This window comes from Alligator mississippiensis, chromosome 1 (genome assembly GCF_030867095.1).
Source record: "Alligator mississippiensis isolate rAllMis1 chromosome 1, rAllMis1, whole genome shotgun sequence".
In the NCBI taxonomy this organism is placed as follows: domain Eukaryota; kingdom Metazoa; phylum Chordata; order Crocodylia; family Alligatoridae; genus Alligator; species Alligator mississippiensis.
This window is the reverse complement of record NC_081824.1, coordinates 420,426,997-420,447,581: the sequence shown is the minus strand read 5'-3', so window position 1 is coordinate 420,447,581 and position 20,585 is coordinate 420,426,997. Positions and strand designations below refer to the sequence as shown.

The 20,585-nt window shown below is 45.9% G+C and overlaps 1 protein-coding gene across 1 annotated transcript in view; it reads right to left on the bottom strand.

Annotated features, from left to right (window-relative positions):
• The window catches only part of ALG5 (ALG5 dolichyl-phosphate beta-glucosyltransferase), a 47,769-nt gene extending 27,213 nt beyond the window's left edge, over positions 1 to 20,556 (bottom strand). Inside the window, exons 1-6 of the mRNA XM_006267431.4 lie at positions 20,432 to 20,556; positions 18,521 to 18,692; positions 13,544 to 13,590; positions 12,036 to 12,104; positions 10,793 to 10,885; positions 1,854 to 1,967 (exon numbers count right to left, since the gene is read on the bottom strand). Of these exons, the coding sequence (XP_006267493.2) occupies positions 1,854 to 1,967; positions 10,793 to 10,885; positions 12,036 to 12,104; positions 13,544 to 13,590; positions 18,521 to 18,692; positions 20,432 to 20,500 (564 nt within the window). The 5' untranslated portion in view covers positions 20,501 to 20,556. The remainder of the gene's footprint in view (positions 1 to 1,853; positions 1,968 to 10,792; positions 10,886 to 12,035; positions 12,105 to 13,543; positions 13,591 to 18,520; positions 18,693 to 20,431) is intronic.
• Between the last annotated feature and the right edge of the window lie 29 nt (positions 20,557 to 20,585).

The following is a 20,585-nucleotide window of genomic DNA, read 5'->3' as shown; positions in this document are numbered from 1 at the left end:
TGTCCTTAATATTGCAAAAGGGAAACATTAGAAGATAAAATACTTGATTTTGCCAATACTGCAACGTTTGGCGTGTGGGAAAACCTTCTGGCCTAAACTGAACCCAAAGAGGTGATTTCCAATGATATGTAATCCAATTATTCACACAGTACTACTAACATAAAATATACCATATTTGTACTTTGGAAAAATTCTCAAGAACTAATGCCAGATACTTTTTCAGTAGTACATAGGTAGTAGAGGCATCTCAATTAATTAGCGCCATCTACTGGTGCCAGAATAGTACCACATATAAGTAAATAGTTATGAGAATCATAATTTAGTGTATTGGTTTGTAGTCTGCTGGTAATTGCTCACAGCAAGGTACAGCCAAGGAAAGAAAAACAGCCAATTTAAAATGCTGCATATTGCCCCTCCACTCAAATGCACAGATACCACTAGAGGTGCCCCAATACATTGCTGATCCAATATCAGACCATCGATATAAAGAAAATTGACTGTATCGGAAGTCGGCTTTCTTTGCCTGATGTGACCAATAATATAGCCAATAAATGCCTTGTGCTTGCATGCAGCCTGGCAGCTTGGAGATCAACACTGGGCTGGTAGGTCTGTGGGGGGAAGGGGTGGAGGAAGGGAAAGGGTGTGGGGGGAGCAGATCATAGCCCTTGCGGTGAGGGAGGGAGTGGGGCTGGGCCTGGGGCAGGTGCTACCCAGCTAGGGTGGGGCGGGTGGGCCCCTGTGCGCAACCTGGGAGGGCATGGGGGGGTGTCTGCCCCCCCCCCCATTTGTACAGGGTGGGGTGGGTTGCCACTGTGGGCCCCTCATGCTTTCCTGGGGTGTGCACAGTGGCAGGAACTGCCCCCCTCCCCGTGCCCCCTGGACAAGCTGCTTGCGGCTCCATCCTGCTCTGGCCAGGCAGTGCCTGCCCCAGCCCCACTCCCTCCCTCACCGTAAGGGCCTTGATCTGCCCCCTCCCTATCCATCACAACAGACCTACCAGCCAGACACTGTTCTTCAAACTGCTGGGCTGCATATCTGAATTCGGATCAGTATTGGTCGATATACCTCCTTAAAAACCGGCTATCGGTATAGGCCCAAAATATCTCTATCGGTGCACCCCTAGGTACCACCTCACCCAAAATGTCTTTCACCACTATGTTACAGTCAGTAAGTATCCAAGAAGGCCTGATTATTTGACATGAGTTAACAGAAAAATTCCCCAAGATAAAAAGGTCTAGTCAGTCTTTGCTGATAATATTTAATTTGACTGAAAAGACAGCTGCTGGGCATAGGAAAGGAGTCATCCTTAAAGCTATACAGGATGAAATAAGGTTGAAAGCACAGTATAAAAAAAATCAAACGAGCAAAGCTAGGGAAAGCAAGTTTTTAAGTGAGTGGACAGTACAGTAAGCATTTACATCTAGTAGTCACTGAAAATGAAAAAGAACTAGAGCACCACAACATATGAATCTCACTTGAAAGAGCTGGACTGAAAGTAGAAAGGTTAAAGACTCAATTAGAGAGATATCACATGACAGTAAATACATGCAAACTCAGACCCCCATTCTGTGAAGACTTGCACACTTAACTTATCTGTGAGGAGTCTCACTGACTTAAGGCGGGGGGCTGGACTCCCCGCCTTTGGGCAGGGGGCTGGACTCGATGATCTTCTGAGGTGTCTTCCAGCCCTAATGCCTATGAAACCTATGAAACCTATGAAAGGTATGTTAAGCACATGAATAAACATTTGTAGAATCATGACCTGGAATTCACTCACTTAATGCACTAATGTATTAAGAGAAACATAACACTGAGTCCATATACAAAAAAAAGCGACAGGAACATGTACTTACTGGCCATGGCTGGAGATTACTAAGGCCCTCTTCTACTTTCTCAATATCTGCAAATTTTGTGGCTCCATCTGCATCAGCCATAAGAATTTTTTTCCCTCGAGAACTGAAGACGCCCTGCAAATTAGACGGTAAAAAAACATGCGCCATTATAAATCAATTCATATAATGAGAAACTAGCTGAAATGTAAAGGATCTGATTTTCTTAGATAAAGCAAATGCCTAAAAGAGTAATCTGAATGGAAATCTACAAAGGGATTAAACAGACATGAGTCTGCCGTTTTCCTACATTAACTCTTTTTGATAAGTAACATGTCTTTGCAGTTATTACTTTGCACTGCAGCTGTATCTATCAGCTTCACTCACTGCTCAGGTCCTCACTGCATTAGGCACTTTATAAATATAACAAAACTGACAGCCCTGCTCAAAAGAGTTTACAAGCTAAGATAAGAGACAACAAATGGATACAGACAGACAGGGGAAGCACAAGGAAACAATGAAGTACTATTAGTCAGTATGATAAGCAGCTGTTGCAGTGCACTAGCTGCCTGATTAAGGATGGCTTTTTCCTGTCACTCGATCCATTCTCCTTCGATAAAGCATTTAGCAGTGGTAGGGAGTGAGGCTCTCTCAGCCAATACATCTCCAAAAGCATGATCTTTCTTAACAGTTATTTGAGAAAGAAAGTACAATACCACTACAAATAGCATCTGGCATTAGCTGCAGCAAGCGTGGAGCTGATGGTACCAAAGTCTAGGGACTACACAATACACCTGCAAACACACATGTATGACTGTCTAGGCTGCAGTACTGCAGAGAAGGACTGGGGTTTTCAGTGAACCATAAGCTGAATATGAGCCAACAACATACTCTTGTTGCAAAAAAAGGCCAACAGTATTAAAAGAAGCATCACAAAACCAGGAAAGTGATTTTTTCACTCAATTTAGCATCGGTAAGGTCTCATCTGAAGTACTATGTCCAATCTTAGGCCCTGCACTTCGTGAAAGTTGCGGACAAAATAGAAAGAATCCAGCAGGGAAGGACAAAAATGATTTAGGGGCCTGAGAAACACTGATTTATGAGAACAGGCTTAAAGGCAGAGTGGATAAAAATCAACAATTTTTTAAAATAATATTCTTTAATATTTTTTATTTTTTTTGTTAAGATGCCTTTAAAAAATGAACATATAAAGATAGTTTTAATTTAAGGTATGTTAAAACTCAAAGGTATCATCACAGAACAGGGATTAAAATGTCTAATTATATACTATTTAAGACAATATATTTATGTAACCTTTTTAGAAGTTTTATAAATAGGTCACAAAGGCCATGGACCATATTAGGGGCCCAATTTTTGGGGTTCCCAGAGGCTCTTCTATAGATTAGTAAAGATTAACGAAAACCACTCTACCCAATGGGACTCAGTGCTCAGTCTAGAAGATCCCATTAAGCATCGCTGTGATGATTAGTTTTAGTTCTCAAACTGTGGATTTGTCTCCAGAGATCATAGGCAGACATGGTTCTTTGGGTAGATGTGCTATCTTTTATTATACAGATGCACCAGACCCCAGCCTTGGGAAGGTAGCGCTGAGGCTTAGGTGGCTACCTATCTCGCCAGGGATATGGAGCCACTAGACTTGTGACCCCTTGGCCTACTGGGCAACCTGCAGTCAGATGTGGCAGGATCTGGCCCTGGTTGCCCAGGAACACCTGTCCTGTCCACCGACAAGTGTTCTGAGTAAGAGGGTGTTCAGCATTGCTGGGGATGTAGTGACACCCCACTGTACCTGTTTGGATCCTGGTTTGGCAGAGCAGCTGGTGTTCCTCAAGGTGAACCTCCTGCTGCTGGGGTTCCCCAAGCTCCAGGTGCAGACGGAGTGAGTGTCACCCTCCTCACTCCATCTGCACCTATTTCTGTTTTATTTTTTTAAACCAGTTAATGCCCTGCTCTCAGCGCTGGAGGGGTCACTCACTGCATCACTAGCCAGCAGCGGAAGAACATGTCTCTGCTGAGCTCCCATGCCAGGACAAACTTAGAGGTATGGGCTGGGGCTATGGGGAAGGAGGAGGCCCCAGGTCCTGGGCATGACCACTAAAACTGCACTCTGCCAGGGACAGGGGCAGGGAGGCCTGGTGGGACTGCTGGTGGCATGGCAGCCCCAGGAAATGCCAGGACCGAGGATTCCCCTGGTGAAAGGCAGGTAGGAGGAGCCATAACCTCCAGCCACCACATGCACACACACAGTCCTGGCTGGGGAAAGCCCAGATCTATCATGTCTTTGACAGGCCTGAGGCTTGCTGGTTGCAGTGGAGTTGTGAGGCTCTAGGTGAGCTCAGCTTAGCTGCCTGGGATGCCAGCTTTCAGGTTGAAAAACCCTTTGTCAGGCTGAGGAAGCACCTGCGGTTGGTGTGTGTTGTTCCTAGATGGAAGGAATAGTAAAGAAGCCAGAGGCTGGCATGCAATGCAGGTAAGAAAGCCAGTCAGTGAAAATGGAAATGGAGGCGTCAGGCGTCATACTGAGTCCATGAGTTTCTGTATCTAGGAGGTTGATGAAGTGAAGTTCATAGGCTCATCTGTGAAAAATGGTTTGTAAATTCCCTTTCAGGATCAGGCCTGAGAGACTGGAGACAGTGGGTTTTCTGTGAGAAATGGGCCCCCACAGGTAGTTGGGTATTGCTGTCTTTGATAGATTCTGGTGTGCCATTTTGGGGGTACTGGAGATAGTTGGCAGGTTTTGTATTTTTGAGCTGTAGGAAGTTGGCTTCGGTTCTGGTGATGAGGTTAAGTTACCAAGGTTTGGTGGTTGCTTGAATTTACAAACCTCTTTTCACAGCCAGGCCTATGAACTGCACTTCATCAACCTCCTAGATACAGAAACTCATGGACTCAATATAGGCATGGATTTATGACACTACAACCTGCTGGACATCTGACTCCCCAGGTACCTCTCCACTTTTACCTGCGCTGCTACATCCCCCTCCCCCTCATCCCAGCCTGTCCCTCACCCCTTGACACCTCCATTTCCATTTTCACTAACTGGCTTTCTTGCCTGCATTGCATGCCAGCCTCTGGCTTCTTTACTATTCCTTCCATCCAGGAACAGCACACACACCAACTGCAGGTGCTTCCTCAGCCTGACGAAGGGTTTTTCAACCCTAAAGCTTGCTAAGACATATTTCTCTAACTATTCAGGTGGCCTATTAAAAGATACCAGATTGAGCCAAATAACCAGTGCCATGTCCTTAGACCAACACCCCTAGCACCTGTCCCATGTCAGCTGACCAGAAGGACACAGGGCTCTGGGCACATCTGTGCCCCAGGGCTGGGACTGGGAGGGATAGTTCTCTGGCAGCTGCTGGAGAAGAAGCTTCTGCAGGAGAGGAAAAAAAGGCTCTGTCACAGTTTGGCTGCCTGAGATGCTGGTGGTGCTACTGTGCTGCTGCTCACTAAGTTATTATTTTACCTGTTGTCATTTAAAGTGGCAGGCTGGACTGAGGCTGTAGGGGAGGACGAGACCACATTGGGGCACACTACCGTGTTGTGTAGAAGCCCCAGCACCAGTGAGGGCGTACATTAACATACACACACACACGGACACACGTCACGAGTTTTGCTTGTTAGCAGCCTGAAGTGAAGTTTCCCAGAAACCCTTGCAGCTACCCTGGCAGGCTTCCCAGAAACCCTGGCAGGCTTCATGGCCTCAGCAGGGGCTAGCATGCCTGCAGTTTTCACCCTGTTGTACCTTAACACACACATGAAACGAGTTTTGCTTGTCAGCAGCTTGAGGTGCAGTTTCCCAGACACCCCTTCACCTATCTCCTTGAAACCTGTCAGGCTTCATGCCCTCAGAAGGTGCTATCATCCCTGTGATTTGTATCCAAATCAGCCAAAAAATAACAAAGTTATAGGTATTTCAGTGATTTCCCATTATAGTTCATGGGTGAATCTCTGAATCTCTCCGAATTAACGCCAAATCTTCTGAAGTCAGTTTGGCCGAATTGATTCAGGACAGTGAATCTCCAAATTGAATCACTGTTCTCCGAATCGTCCGAATCCAAATCGAATACTTCCCTATTCGCACAGGGCCTAATGTGCATGTAACATGCATGTGGCACTCCCTGTCTCACTGCCTTCCTCCTGCTCCTTCCCAGCTCCCTGTAAGTTGGAACTCTGCCAGCTTTCAGGGAACTCGTTGCAAAATCTGTGGGCTTCCCTGGTAAAATGAGAAATCCACATTTGCCTCAGGTAAAAGGTAAAATACGTGGTTTACTCTGTTTTTCTGAGAGAAACAGAAAACCTGGATCCCTGGAGATGAGAGAAAACAGACCTGATTACCAGGGATCCTGGTTTTCCGTGATTAAAAAAATCACAAATTCGCTGATAAAAATCCCAAAATCTGTGGTTAAAATTAAATGCCCCCCACAGCCCTGCTGGTGTCCCTCACTCCCCCCCCCACAGCCCCCCAACCCTGCTTGTGTCCCTTGCCCCCCACCCACAACCCCTGCCCCCCAGCCCTGCTGGAGGGGGGCCCCCAGCTGTCAGGGCTATGGGGCTAGGGACCCAGGTCCGCAGCCCCCTGCCCCCAATGGAAGGCAGTGGCTGCTACAGCAGGAGCACAACCCGGCTCCTCCCCTGCTGCCTGCCTGAACCAGGTTTGGATGGGGCCGGGTCCCAGTGGCAGCATGAACTCCGGAAAGGCAGGGGTACAAGAACCCCCCAGATCTGTGTGGGGGCAGGGTGGGTGTGCACTGCCCCCGTGCACACAGAGGAAGTGCGGCCAGGGTAGCATGGAGCTTGCAGCGGCAGGCAGCTTTTGTGCGTAGCTCTGCTGCTGTGCCAGTTGCGCACACTGTGCTCTGGAGAGCCTGGGGGAGGGCAGCAGGGCAGGGAGCAGTGTTTGCAACCAAGGGTTTGCAGCTGGCTGGGCAGTCCGGCTGGGAGAGGGTTTGCAGCCTGTCTGCTCCCAGCCAGAGTGCTCAGCCAGCTGCAAACCTCTGCCACTCCTGGCCAGCTACAAGCCCCCACTCCCGGCCAGAGTGCCCAGCTGGGGAGTGTCCAAGCTGGCTAGGGGCTGAGGGAGCAGGGAGGTTTGTAGCTGGCTGGGAGCAGTGGCAGTTTCAAGCCAGCTGAGCACTCTGGTTGGGAGTGGGGAGGCTGCACACCCACTCCCAGCCAAAGTGCCTGGCTGGCTGCAAACTTCCTCGCTCCCTCAGCTCCTAGCCAGCTTCCTCCCCCAGCCATGCTCCACAACCCCCAAGACCCACATACCTCCAGCAAGAAGAACAAACCTGAAGCAGCCTCTGCTAAGTGTGAGTGTCGGGCCCTGCTCTTCCCCTCTCCTCACAGGGTTGAGGGTTTCCCTGCCCCTTCTGCAAACAGCTCTTGTAGGCTGAAACTCAGCCAACCTGCAGAGCTCTTTGCAAAAGGGGGAAATCCATGGGTTTCTCTTCTAAAAGGGAAAAATCTGTGTTTTGTCTGATAAAAATAGGAAATCTGTGGTTTTCTGTTTTTCTGTGGGAAACGGAAAACCAGGATCCCTGCTGATTCCCCACCCATCAGTCCTACTGTTTCTCTGCAAGTTTGGGTACACACAGGCAAGCTCTTCCCTTTCTCTAAAAGTGTACAGTTTCAACAAGCTAAATAAATAAAGGATATTAAACAACACAAATGCATTTTTTGTAGAAAACAATGATTAAATCAAGGCTTCCTGCCCAATGATTTCAATCAAATCCACCCTGCTTAAAGAACTAAGATTACTTAGTCTGAAGAAGACAGTACTGAGACAAGATTTGTTAACAGTTTTCAAATACCTGAAGGACAATTGTAAAAGAGAATGGATATAAAATATTTTCTGTGGCTGTATCAGGACTAGGAAAAATGCCCTCAAACTGCAGTAGAGGGAATTTAGGTTAGGAAGAACTTTCTATAAGAAAAGTTAAACACTGGAACAGGCTACATATACAGGCTGTGGAATTTCCAACCTTGGACATTTTTAAGAGCAGGTTAAGCAGATGGTTGACTGGGATGGTTTTGTCAGAGACAGTCCTTGCCTTGAGCAGAGGGGTGTTATTTCATGTGCTTGCAGTCACTATATAGATCTAATTCAAGGCAAAATATCTGCAGGCTCTTAAATACATATTTGGAATACAGAATCAATTTTCAATCCTAGATGCTGCATGCTTTAACTTAGTGAAAAAAACAAAGCACAAGACAAAACACAATCCCCACAGAAACTTCCATATTGACTAAAATTAAAGAGGGTTTGAGTGTTTTTTTCTTCTTTAACACAACTGCTTTTCAGATTTACTGACCTGACACTCATTTCTAAGCATCTTACACCTATGCCTTAGCATTGACAATTATTAAAAGAATGAAACCACTTTTCCCCTCAATTTTGACAGAAAATACAATGCTGATGTAGCTAGATTCTGGAGCAGTTATTTACCATTAACACGTTTCCTGTCTGTTAAAGAGCCACATAAATAAATGTCATATGCTACGCACAGAAAAATACTTTGTAAAGAAAGGGGGAGGTAGTAGGAAATGAGTACTTTTTAAGCTCTGCAATAAGTAAGATCCTGCACAAAGTTATGCCTTTTCACCTGGGATGAACTAAGCAAAAAAAGGACAAACTTTAATCTTGTGTATTAAATACTACAGTTATAAGCACTAAATAAAAGCCTTCAAGAAATACAGTACAGAGGAACCTTTACTGAGACAATCTTTGAAAAAATAATGAAGGAAGAAAAGATTTCAGAAACATTAACTATCACCTACACAAGGGAAAAAGAGTTTTCATTTTTTTACAATGACCTCTTATGTAGTTCATGATTGACAACACAGTATGATCCAAAAAGGAAGTGCAAATCACTCCACAAAACATGTTTCATTTCATATATGTGAATAAAGCAATTTATATAATCCAATACACACACTAGCATGCTCCCTTGTGAAAAAAATACCTAACTATAAGTTAATGATAGTTAGCATAATAGTAAACAATACACCCCTCTAAAATTATACACAGTTGACTAAGCATAAGTAGCTCCACTGCAGCTAAACAAAGACTTTTTAAATGTAGGTTTTAAAATTAAAACCATGAGCTTCAAAGAAACTTTTGTACTTACTAGTACCTTTTACTAGAGCTTGGTTTTAATCTTACAGGTTTTTGTAATAAGAATTCTAATCTAACTAACAGAAAAAATGCAGGTTGGGTTTAATAACTGATTGCACGCTGAATTCTTATATGAAAAAATAATTCTTCACTGTAAACCTAACAGATAGGTACTCAATGGGCATAGCTATATCAGGCGCAGCTGGTGAACTGTGAGACAGGTGGGGCAGGTGGAGCATCACACTGGGAGCAAGTCAATGTAGCTGAGGACAGAGGGGCTGTGCAGCTATTCCTCGCCACTTCTCGCCCCCTCCTTCCCTCCCCACCCCACTACCTTGGCGATGTGCCCCCTGAGCCTGCTGCTGCTTTGAGGACTGCAGCCCTGCACCACTTCCCTCACTGCAGCCCTGTGTGCAGGGAGCATGTTGCTGGGGCAGCAAGAAGCAGCGAGGAGGTTTTCTGCATGTCTCCACTCCCTGCAGTGCTGGGTCGTGGGGGAGAAGCAAGGCAGCATGGAACAGCAGTCCCCCTGCTCGTTGCTATTCCCTGCCACCCTGCTTCCCCACCACACGACCCAGTGCTGCAGGGAGCAGAGGAATCGCGGGGAAAACCTTCTTGCTGCTTCCTGACCCCCACTGCCCCAGCAACGCACCCCGTGTGCAGTGGCAGGTGCAGGGGGGCGCAACGCCAGGGCAGCAGGAGAGGGCGAGGGCTAGAACTGGCAAGGAATCCCCATGCAACCTCGCAGTCCCCAGCTATGCCTGCCAGCTCCAGGAGCCCCAGCAAAAGGAAGCAGGACAGGAACTTGAACCTGCAGCTTGTGCCGGGTACAGATCTGGGGGGCACGGGTCCCCTCTGTGCCCTGGGAGTGCACATGGCAGCGAGAAACCGGTCCTCCCCCTCCCCCATACGAGCCACCTGCAGCCCTGTCTTACTCCCCACTGGGGCCCTGCAGCCATGCGTTGCGGCTCCAGCCCCAAGCCCCACCTGGCTGGGCAGCAGCTCCCTCCCTAAAGGGGCCTCAATCCCCCTCTCCACTTACCTGCTGGAGCTGCTTTGCAGGCCGCCTGGGGCCACGTGCATTGCTCTGCAAGTGGTGCCCCCTATCTTTCCACCTTCCTCCCAACAGCTCTTTACCCACACTGGGGTGTCAATACAGGAGCGCCGCACCCTGCTTAAACAAGAGGTTATTGCAATCCATTCCAACTGTTGAAGTGTTTCTACTGCTCATGCACCACTTGGGCAGTAAGGAGATCGCCCCAAGGTGCTTACTGCGCATACTCAACTTTTTGTTATGTATGCGTACTGCATGAGCATAATCATAACACTGATCATGTCATTTTGAAATTGGTGGGGTGGCGCCCAAGCACCCCATATTGACTGGCTGCCACCTGTCTACAAGAGATACTACTGCACAGTGTTACTGCGCATTTATTTAGTACTTGTATTAGCAGAGGAACTGCAGAGTTAGTGTGCAGTAGTGCTGAACATCTTTTAAGTGATGCTACTGCACAGTAGTTTAATAATACTGCACAGTAGCGTATTAGCACCGTCTGTGATGCACTACTGAGCAGTATTATTAAGCTACTGTGCAGACAGCATCTCATGCAGACAGGCCTAATGTGCTTTTAAGGTCTTGCAGTGAGCTTTCTTTTTCTATAGATCTTTGTCTTGAAACTTTTTTTTGAAGAGCACACATTTCACTTTTCCATATAGCCATATTGCTCCACATCTTGAAGTTAAATTAAATTTTATCACAGTGGAACCATTTGTTTATTTTAGCTAGGTTGTAATTGGTTCAAAACAGGAAAAGAAAAATATTCATTACCATCCTGACAGCTCCACCTTTCCCACGATTTTTTACTAATGTAAGAACTCGCACTTTATCACTCCCATATTTCTTGCAGTACCTCAGTGCGACCTGTAAGACATATGAAACACAGAGTAAAACAACACTGGTAACCCAGGTGAAAGTTGGAGATTTCGTTCTCTCATCCCTTTTTAACTGAACAGGAGAGGGATGAAGAGTGCCCTGAACCCAGCCTGAGGAAACATTTGCAGTTGGTCTGTGCTCTTCTGATGGAATCCAGAAAGAGCACAGACCAACTGCAGATGTTTTCTCAGCTTGACAAAGGGTTTTTGTGTCCAAAAGCTTGCAAAGAAGAATTTTTTCTATTTGAGTTGGTCTAGTAAAAGATATCAGATTTGCCCAAAGAACCTTGTCTGCCTATGTCCTTAGACCAACATGGCTACAACCTATACCCCTGAAAGGTTAAATGATTAATTAACTGATAAGTGCAGTAGTAACTGGTTAGCTTACTGAAAAACCTTTAGGTCTGGTTGGGCACAATCTGGCAGGGAAAGGGAGAAGGGAAGCTGTGAACTGCCCTAAGCAGGCATTAGAAGACAGCAGGGCAGCCAGGAGGGAAGAGTGAGGAGGGGGAGGTGGGAGGAGAGAGGAGGACTAGTACCCATAGCTTAAGAGAAAAATAGCAGCAGCCTAATGACTCATCAATTAAGCAATTAGCTGATTATTCACAGCTACACCCTCCCTCCCAGGGTAGGGCTTTCCCTGGGCTATGTTGTCTGGCTGGGCTGACCTCCTCTCCCCTTACCACAAATCAAAGTGCTCTGGTCCCCTGAAGGGGTTCCCAGCATCAGCTTTGTTATTGGTTAATCATTTCACTGGTATAATAAGAGAAGGTTAAGTGAATTAACAATATTTACATCCCTAAAAGTAAGGATGCAACCAAAGGAAGAAGAGGAAGCAAACACTTGGCCTAGCTGCATCTTGTCATTGTTTTTTTTTTAATGTGTAGCTAGAAAATACAGTAATAGTACTGCATGCATGACAACAGCAGAATATGATGCTAGAAGTACTCCAGGAAGTATCAGAGACCAGAATTTAATTGCCTAATGGAAAAAATGTGAAAATAATAACAGCAGAAAGTATAAAACAAAAGATGAGGGTTTATGTTGTTTTATAAACACTGAAGCTGTGAGATATGTATTTTCTCCTCCCTCCTACCCCTAGCTGCTATGAGGGAAAACTAGTAAAGTTATTTTCTTACCTTTGTGGTTTGATCTTTGCTACCATCATCAACCACTATTACTTCATAAGTGAATGAAGGATCCTGTTCCTTAAAAATAAAAAAGGAAATTGCTTGTTTAACCTGATCTCTCCTTCATCCTTCTCACCCCCTTCACACATGGTTAAACTGCTCTCCCTATGTTCCACAACAGCCTTCTCTCTCAACAATATTATTTTGTTAATTTCCTAAAAAGACAATCATCCTTTGAGAGAGATTAGCTTGTTGCCAATATATGTAGTGTTAGGCTGTTAAATTAGATGTTTATTACACTACCATTATACTACCATTTTGTATTTTTTCAGCTACTACAAACAGCTGAAAGTCAAAACTCTTATGAAAATTAATACATTAAAGTTGTGAGTAGGTCTTATGTCAAAAATCAGTAAAGCGTTGCCTTATTTTCTGAAACATGCTGTCTGCTAGGAAGACAAGCAAATGAGAATAACAAAAGCTTCCAAGGATGTTGTGGGAATAAATGCAGACCAGGAGTACCACTCCTGGTACTTTCAGAGTGGAAGGGTAGATATAGCTCCTGGCATCTTGTCATCCAGCCCATGGAGGTACCCACAGGTTCATGGGGAGCCCCAGGGCCATGACCCTGTAAGCTAGGTCCAGTGCAAAGAGTGTCACAGAGCCAGTGCAGGGTCTCAGGGCCGTGATCCACACATGCAGGACCAAACTAAGGTGGCACAGGGTTCCAGGGCCCTGATCCTGACACACAGGACCAGGCAGAGGCAGCATGATCTGAATCTGGGCATGTGGCCCTGATTCTGTGGCACTGGGGTCCAATCCAGCCCACAAACCTGCTCTGTACCACTTATTTGGTCCACAGAGCCAAAATATTGAGTATCACTGACCCAGACCAAAGGTGTCAAACTCATTTGAGTTGATAGGCCAGATCTAGCTCATGCAGCTTCTTGCAGAAGCTGCGAGAGCCATTGGGTTGGTCCAGTCAACACAGTCAGCATGTGGGCAGTCAATGCCACTGCTGTTCCCTACCTTAGCCCCACATATACGCATGCCCCACAGAGATCACAAATCTTGGTACCAGGGTGAGTGGCATTAACCCCCCAGATGAGCCCAATGACAGAGCAGCCTAGCAGTTCCTGAGAAACCCCATAGGCCAGATAGGGGAAACAGGTCATCTTGAAACCCAGTGACCCACTTCCACGAGCCATGTCTGACACCTCTGACTCAGACTGTTTTTTCAGTTATGTCCTACTAATCTGTCTACTCTGGATACATACCAGAAAAGTAACATGCTTTTTTGAGGTATAATAATTAATCTTTATGTTTTGGTAAAAATTAAATTATCATCCATCATTCAGTCAAAAATTCTGTAAAGGGAATATGCCAGGATAGAATACATTGGTTTCAGTTCAGTAATTTTGCACTCCATCTAGCTAAACCTCAACAATCAAATGAGCAGGCTTTTTAGTTCTTAAATATTTATACAAACACTGTATTTTAAAATGAAAATATCACACCTGTCTTTTTTCCAGATAGTCTAATGCTTCATCCATCATAAGAGGTACTGAAAGCAGAAAAAAGTACATAATGAAAGCAAACTTAAAATGTTGTTGCATCATATTCTAGAAAAGTCAAGTCTCTGGGTAAAAATCCTGCAGAGTTGAAAACAGTTCTCCCCCTGCCCCCTCCTGCTTACAATTAGAAATTTAATTTCTGGTTCAACTAAAAGTTAAGTGGGCTTGGCTTTACTGCTAGCTCCTCTACCCAAATCACTATAGAACCTCAGACCTTACTTCTTTGTGTACCCATTTCCCTTCTCTTAGCAAATTATTTTTTCAGTTTTGCATAGACTGCACTTAGATATTAATGGGACAACTCTCACTGCATGAAATTAAGCATATATTGATGTCTTTGTGGAACTGAAATCTTTTCTATCTTTTGATGGAGGGACCACTTCTTTATGAATTTCTATGGGATCCCAATTCTGCTAAGAGGCTCTAGCTACTACCATAACATAAATACTTAATAATTATAAATTAAGAGTACAAGTATTACAGGATTTTAATTCTGATTTGACTAAGTACATTAGTGCTTACCACTGAGTATACCTTTTGATCATTAATATATTGGTTAAATATCAGCTATACAGTATCAGTGTAAAGAAATATGAATAATAAAAGCAAGGTAGGAGAGGCAAGAGGCTAAGCATAAAATACCATCTACATGAACCAACTAACAGTAACTAGTTGGCTAAGTAAAGTAAATGTTCTCAACCAGACTAGTGTTAACTTACAGAAACAGAGTAACTGCTCGTGACTACTGTCCCTGTCCAGGAAAGGCAAGATCTAGAGAACACCTGAGACTTCTTGCTAACAGGAGGTTGCAACATTTTCTCTAAGGAGGGAAATCATCTTCCTACCCCGAAATATGCAATAGCCCCACTAGTACTAAGATAAACCACTAGTCTTCATTAGTAATCACGCCACATATTAGAACTTTTCCTCCTCCTGCTCAACAAGCTATCAAAAGATACCAAAATACATCACTAGCACCATGTCAGATACTAGTATCCTGGAGCAACCTTAGAAAAGCTTCAAGCCAGGGTATCTGATTGAGATAGCACTTAAAGCTCTTCTAGCTGATCTATCCAGATGAGAAAAGCATATCCTCCCATCCAAGTGGATTGCCTTTGCATCATCTTATAAATTTCCCTACTTTCAGAGCTGGAAGGGTGAATCATCTCCTCTCTCAGGCCAAACCTAGAGAGTTATTCTAAATAACCTCCTCCCCACCAAAGCCCTCACCTGTAGAGTCCCAGCAGGCACAATCCTCCCACCCCTTATTCAACATCTCTATTATGCTGTTGAGACAGAGAGGAGACAACAGGGGCTGAAGCAGAGAGCATTAGGCTCTACTTATTATATGTTGCACTTCCAGTGAACAGCTCAGGGCAGTTTACAGAGGACAGCAAAACAATTTATATAGCAAGAGAAGAAAACAAACAACAGGTGAAAAAAACAACTTAAAAAGCCAAAATAAACTCTATAGCAAACCCCCTCTAAACCAGTGGTTCTCAATGTTGCAGCACCCTGGGGTGGTGCGATACCTTTTCAGGGGTGCCACTGCTGCCATGGTCAGGTGGGACTGTGCCATGTACACCTCTGCTAGATCCAAACTGAGAAGTGCCTGTGGCAGGAGTACCTGCTCTCACTGTAGCCCTTCCCAGTTCAAACCGATACAGGGTCTCCCAGAAACAGGCATAAGGGCAAGTAGAACTGTCCCTGGTGCCTGTTTCTAGGAGGAACATGGGGCTGGACCAAGAAGGGTGCAGTGACAGTGGATGGTTCATAGTTGGTAGGGTCAGAAGGGGCCTAAGCAGATCATCAAGTTTGATCCCCTGCCATGGTAGGAAAGAATGCTAGGGTCAAACAACCCCAACTAGGTGATTATCCAGCCTCCTTTTGAAGACCCCCCAAGGTAGAAGTGAGCACCACTTCCCTTGGAAGTTGGTTCCAGATCCTAGCCACCCTGACTGTGAAGTAGTGCCTCCTGATATCTAGCCTGAATCTACTCTCAGTCAACTTATGGCCGTTATTCCTTGTTACTCCCGGTAGCGCTCGGGGGAACAGGGACTCTCCCATAGCCTGCTGGTCCCCCTTGGCCAGTTTGTAGATGGCCACCAGATCCCCATAGCCTTCTCTTGTGGAAGCTGAACAAGTTCAGGTCCTGTAGCCTCCGCTAGTAGGGCCTGCCCTGCTGCCCCCTGATCATGTGAGTGGCCCTCCTCTGGACCCTCTCGATGCTGGCCACATCTCTCCTAAAGTGCGGCACCCAGAACTGGATGCAGTACTCCAACTGTGGCCTGACCAGCATCGCATAGAGGGGGAGGATCATCTCCTTGGCACTGCTTGAGATGCATCTGTGAATGCATGACAAGGTACGGTTGGCCTTACTGTGTCCTCACATTGGCGGCCCATGTTCATTTTGGAATCGATAATGACTCCAAGATCTCTTTCTGTCACTGTGCTTACAAGGGACTTCCCCAGCCTACAGGTATGCTGCTGGTTCTTACTGCCCAAGTGCAGTACTCTGCACTTGTCAGTATTGAATCCCATCCTATTCTCATTCGCCCACCCCTGTAACCTGTCCAGGTCCAGCTGTATCCTGTCTCTCCCTTCTAGCATGCCCACCTCGCCCCAGATCTTGGTGTTGTCAGTGAATTTGAACAGGGTGCTTTTCACTCCCTCGTCCAAGTTGCTAATAAAGAGACTGAACAGTGTGGACCTGAGGACTGAGCCCTGGGGGACTCCACTGCCCACATCCCTCCAGGTCAAATATGACCCATCCACCATCACTTTCTGGGCGTGGCCTGGCCTCTCTCTGGGTGTGCCAATATGCGACCCATCTGACTGTGTAGGCATCAATGCCACAGTCGCCTAGCTTTTTAACGAGAATGGGGTGGAATGACCAAGGTCCTTTTCTGTCTCTGTGCTGACGAGAAGGGAGTTCCCCAGCCTGCTGGTTCTTCCTCCTCAGGTGCAATACCTTGCACTTGTCAGTATTGAAACCCATCCTGTTCTTATCCACCCACCCCTGTAACCTGTCTGTATCTAGTTGCAGCCTGCCCCTCTCCTCCAGCGTGCCCAGAGGATGTTCTTGTCACAGCTGCTTCACAGTATGGTTCTCCAGGAGATGCCCAGAACAGTTGCACTTGGATGTAGTGGCAATCACAGCAGTATCCCAGTTGAGAGCCACTGCCCTAAAGATGGGAGAATCCATTGACATGCTGACAGAGCCCATGATAATTTTATGCTTATGTTAAAAAAAAAAAGTTCTTGTGCTTATTACAGCAAGTTCTTGTGCTTATTACAGTCTTGTCCCCCCCAGACTATTTGCCTTTTTGTCCTAAACTAAGATAAATCAGGTCAATTTATACCCCCTTTATTCCACTCACAAGAATCCCATTCATATCCATAGGAGTCCTTCATAGGGAGGGAAAGTAGAAGAGCATTTTATTTTATTTTGCTGTCTACACATCATTCCTATCTCAATTAATGTGGTGCAAATCAGGAGCAATTCCAATGCAACTAATTGAGAATTTCTTGTGTAAGTAACCAGGAAAATCAAACCTGGGGAAGTTTTCCTAAAATGAGTGGGATAGGAGCTAATGACTGCACTGCTGTCATCTTGTGCTATTGTGGGAAAAGGAAAATGTTAGGAGTTAGTAAACCCCTTACTGAATTGAAGAAGGAGTTACCTGGAAAGCTATGGCAGTACATCTGATTCTCAATCAGGGTGCCACCAAATTAAAAAAAAAAGTTAAGGAGGGGTGTCCTGACTCTCAAAAGATTGAGAACCAATGTCCTAAACAATATTCCAGCATGGTCTTGCCTGATAAATGCTTGCCCAAATAGGAAGATCGTGCAGCACTTCCAGATGTACAGATTTGTGCTTTGGGACACCTCAAGGGAGAGGGAGCTCCAAAGCTGAGGGGCTACTATTGAGAATGACCTCCCACATGCTTTTGCCAAATGAAATAGTCTATAGTTTAGCCCCCTTTACACCAAAAAGACCTTTACATATTAGTGATTTGCATAAGAAATACATAGAACAGGCAGCAATCAAACCTAAAAATGCTTCACAAAATCATTCTTCCTACCATACAGCTCATTTGCTGGCTGAAATCTCAAAAAAGACACACAAATAGTATGTCCAAGCTGCCCCGAGCAAGTCTGCATGGCAGCTGAGAAACAAACCCTCCACACGTGTACCCAAGCCCAGGTTTGCATGTTGTCAAGGCAGATGACTTGGAGCAGGCTTGAGTGTATGCCTCAGCAGAGAGAGGCACAACAATTTGCTGGAGTGCACCTGAAGGAGCAATCCAAGTCCTCTACTAGGCTAATTTGTGGGCCTAGGTTTATGTGGAGTGATGTGGTTTATTTCTCCTCAGTGCACCCAGACTCACTCAGAAGGCTATTTAAGCTCATTTTTATTCTGCTCCATGCTGACTCCAAGGCTATAAACAAACAGTACCTTGATTCTCAGATAAATCATTTTATCCCATGACGAAGTGCAATTGTTCAGACGTCCAAGTCTGTTGTCTCAGGATAAGTCTTAAAAAGGTTCAACGGATAAGAAGTACTGTTTATCCTGGAACACCAAAAAGTGCATCTGAACAGTTACCCTGGGAGTGCATCATTGAACCAATGGAAGAAAAGCTGCAGTGCACTCAGCCACTCATTAAACCCCGATCAGAAGGGTGATACAAGTAAAAGCCAATCCCGGGACACTTCTACTCTGGGACAAACGTAGGCATGACTTGTCCAGGGATACAGACAAGCTACAATTGCTCTCTAGGATGAAATCCCATTGATGTATGCTGTTTCACGAAAACCTGGGAGCAAGGTATGCAAAGCAGCTATATAACCTGCTCTGCAATGCTCTGTTGCTGACAACTGTTTACAACACAGACTTAAGTTTGGGTAGAATCTTACACCGGTCTTCCTCGTTGTATGAAGGCACAACAACAGAGAGCTCCTTTGTAGGTGGGTCATGTATGCTTGGTACAGAGTCCTTCTTGCCTTCAGCATTCACAAAGAACTTCTCCTCTTCATGTCGTTGAAAGCTTGGCATTTTTGTGGCAGTTACATGGGCAGTGATACACACCTGAAGAAAAAAAAAACAAGAAGAGTATTTATGACCAAATGCTTTAGTGACCTATCTACACTTATGGTTTGCATAATGGTATTTGGTAAACATCATGCAAGCTTCTCTCACTAGGTGAAATAAGAGATATGCATAGATGTAACCGTTATACTGGTATTACTCTATAGCCAAGATAAGTGCACCATCTCTCTGCTCTTATGCAAGGATAAACGGAGCTAAGACAATGTAAGGTCAAAGTTGAAAGAAATTAGTTCACTTACAGCGGTACAGAAGTGAACAGACTGAACTGTTAAATTGGAATGGCTGATATGCAATCCTAAGTCTCCCACTTTTGGTTTAAAGTTGCAACTGCCTACAACCAGGGATGAGCAAAGGTGATCCACTGGCAAAAAGTAATCCACAGTCATTCCTATTACAAATAAGGTGGAGTCATCTCTTGAGGAGCCCTCTCCTCTGTTGCCCAGATCAAAGAGGACCTACAGTCCTCATATGGCATTCATGGGTCCCATTTTACGCATACCACATTTGACCTTTGGATTGTAGTAGGTGGCCAACGTAATTTTGAAGTGGAATAGATGCTTTTGACTAAAGGACTGATCTAAGCTCCCACAAACTTGTTACGCTCAATGCTCTGCTGACTGCGAGCTGCACTGTATCTAAACCTTGTTATTATGTGTACTGCCGAAATAGCAGTGTTGCAACCATTATTGTTAGGGTCTAAAATATCAAGATCTTATTCTTGCCTGGGACTGCCTAGGTAAGGTAGACATGATGGTAAACTAGGAAGCAGAGCATAAAAGAACTTGTTTCCCATTTTGTTTAAACAAACTCCATGCATGCACATATGTGCGCATACACAAAGGGCTGCTTAAAAACACCAGGCAACGTGCAACCATTTTCAACACTTTTGTGATTTCATCACCACACACGCATGTATGTGCACAAACACATACTCCGAGTGGAGGAACAGCGCGGTCCACACGCTGGGAGGAGGATGCATGTAGCAACCAGTGATGGTTGATGCTTCAAGCGCTCCACGCCACAAAGCTTCAAAACAAAAGCTGATTTGCCAACGCTGATTTAGCCACATGACCTGTACATGCAGGCTGCTGCTTTGTTTCAACCTCTGTTTTCACATTAGTAAGTGTTACTAAGAGTTTTTACAAGTAAAAGGAGATGTCACAAGTGCACAAAGGGACTAAAAAATAGGTGTGGGGGGCGCATCTTACCAGCCCAGCCATGGGGCTGGGATACACTTTTGCAAGCTTCTGAACATGAAGCATTTTAGCAACAGGGTGCACGGCGCAAGTGAAGCAGCACCATCAGGCTGCCCTTATGCTCTGCTAGAACTTGTCATTGTAGAAAATGTGGGTTGGAGGGACCTCAGGAGGTCACAGCGAGTCCAGCAGGACCAGCCCCAACTGGATCATCCCAACCAAGGCTTCGGGTAACCAGCTCTTAAAATCCTCCAAGGTTTCCAAGCTTCCCAGCCCGCGCAACCTCGGGTCCCTTCTCTCCCGGTACACCTAGCACAGCGGTGCCCCCGCCCCAGCCTGGCCCGCGGGGGGCTCCAGAGGGCAGGGCGGCGGGGCCATATGACGCAGCGCTGGGGCCAGGGCCGTCCCTCCCCCCGGGGGCGCCGGGGGTGGCGCGACGCGGCCTCCCGGCCCCCGCTCCGTGACACAATTTGCGCCAGGCCCTGGCTCATGGCGCAGGCAGCGGGGCCCGGCCACACTCACCAAGCTGAGGGCGGCGGTCGCCAGAAGGCCCAGCGCCGCGGCCGCCACGACTAGCAGCGGCAGTGCCATGGGGCAGTGCCAGCGAGGCGGAAGCAGCTCTGCGAGACCCGGAAGAGAACTGCAGCGGGTAAGGAAAACTTCCGGGGTACAGCCC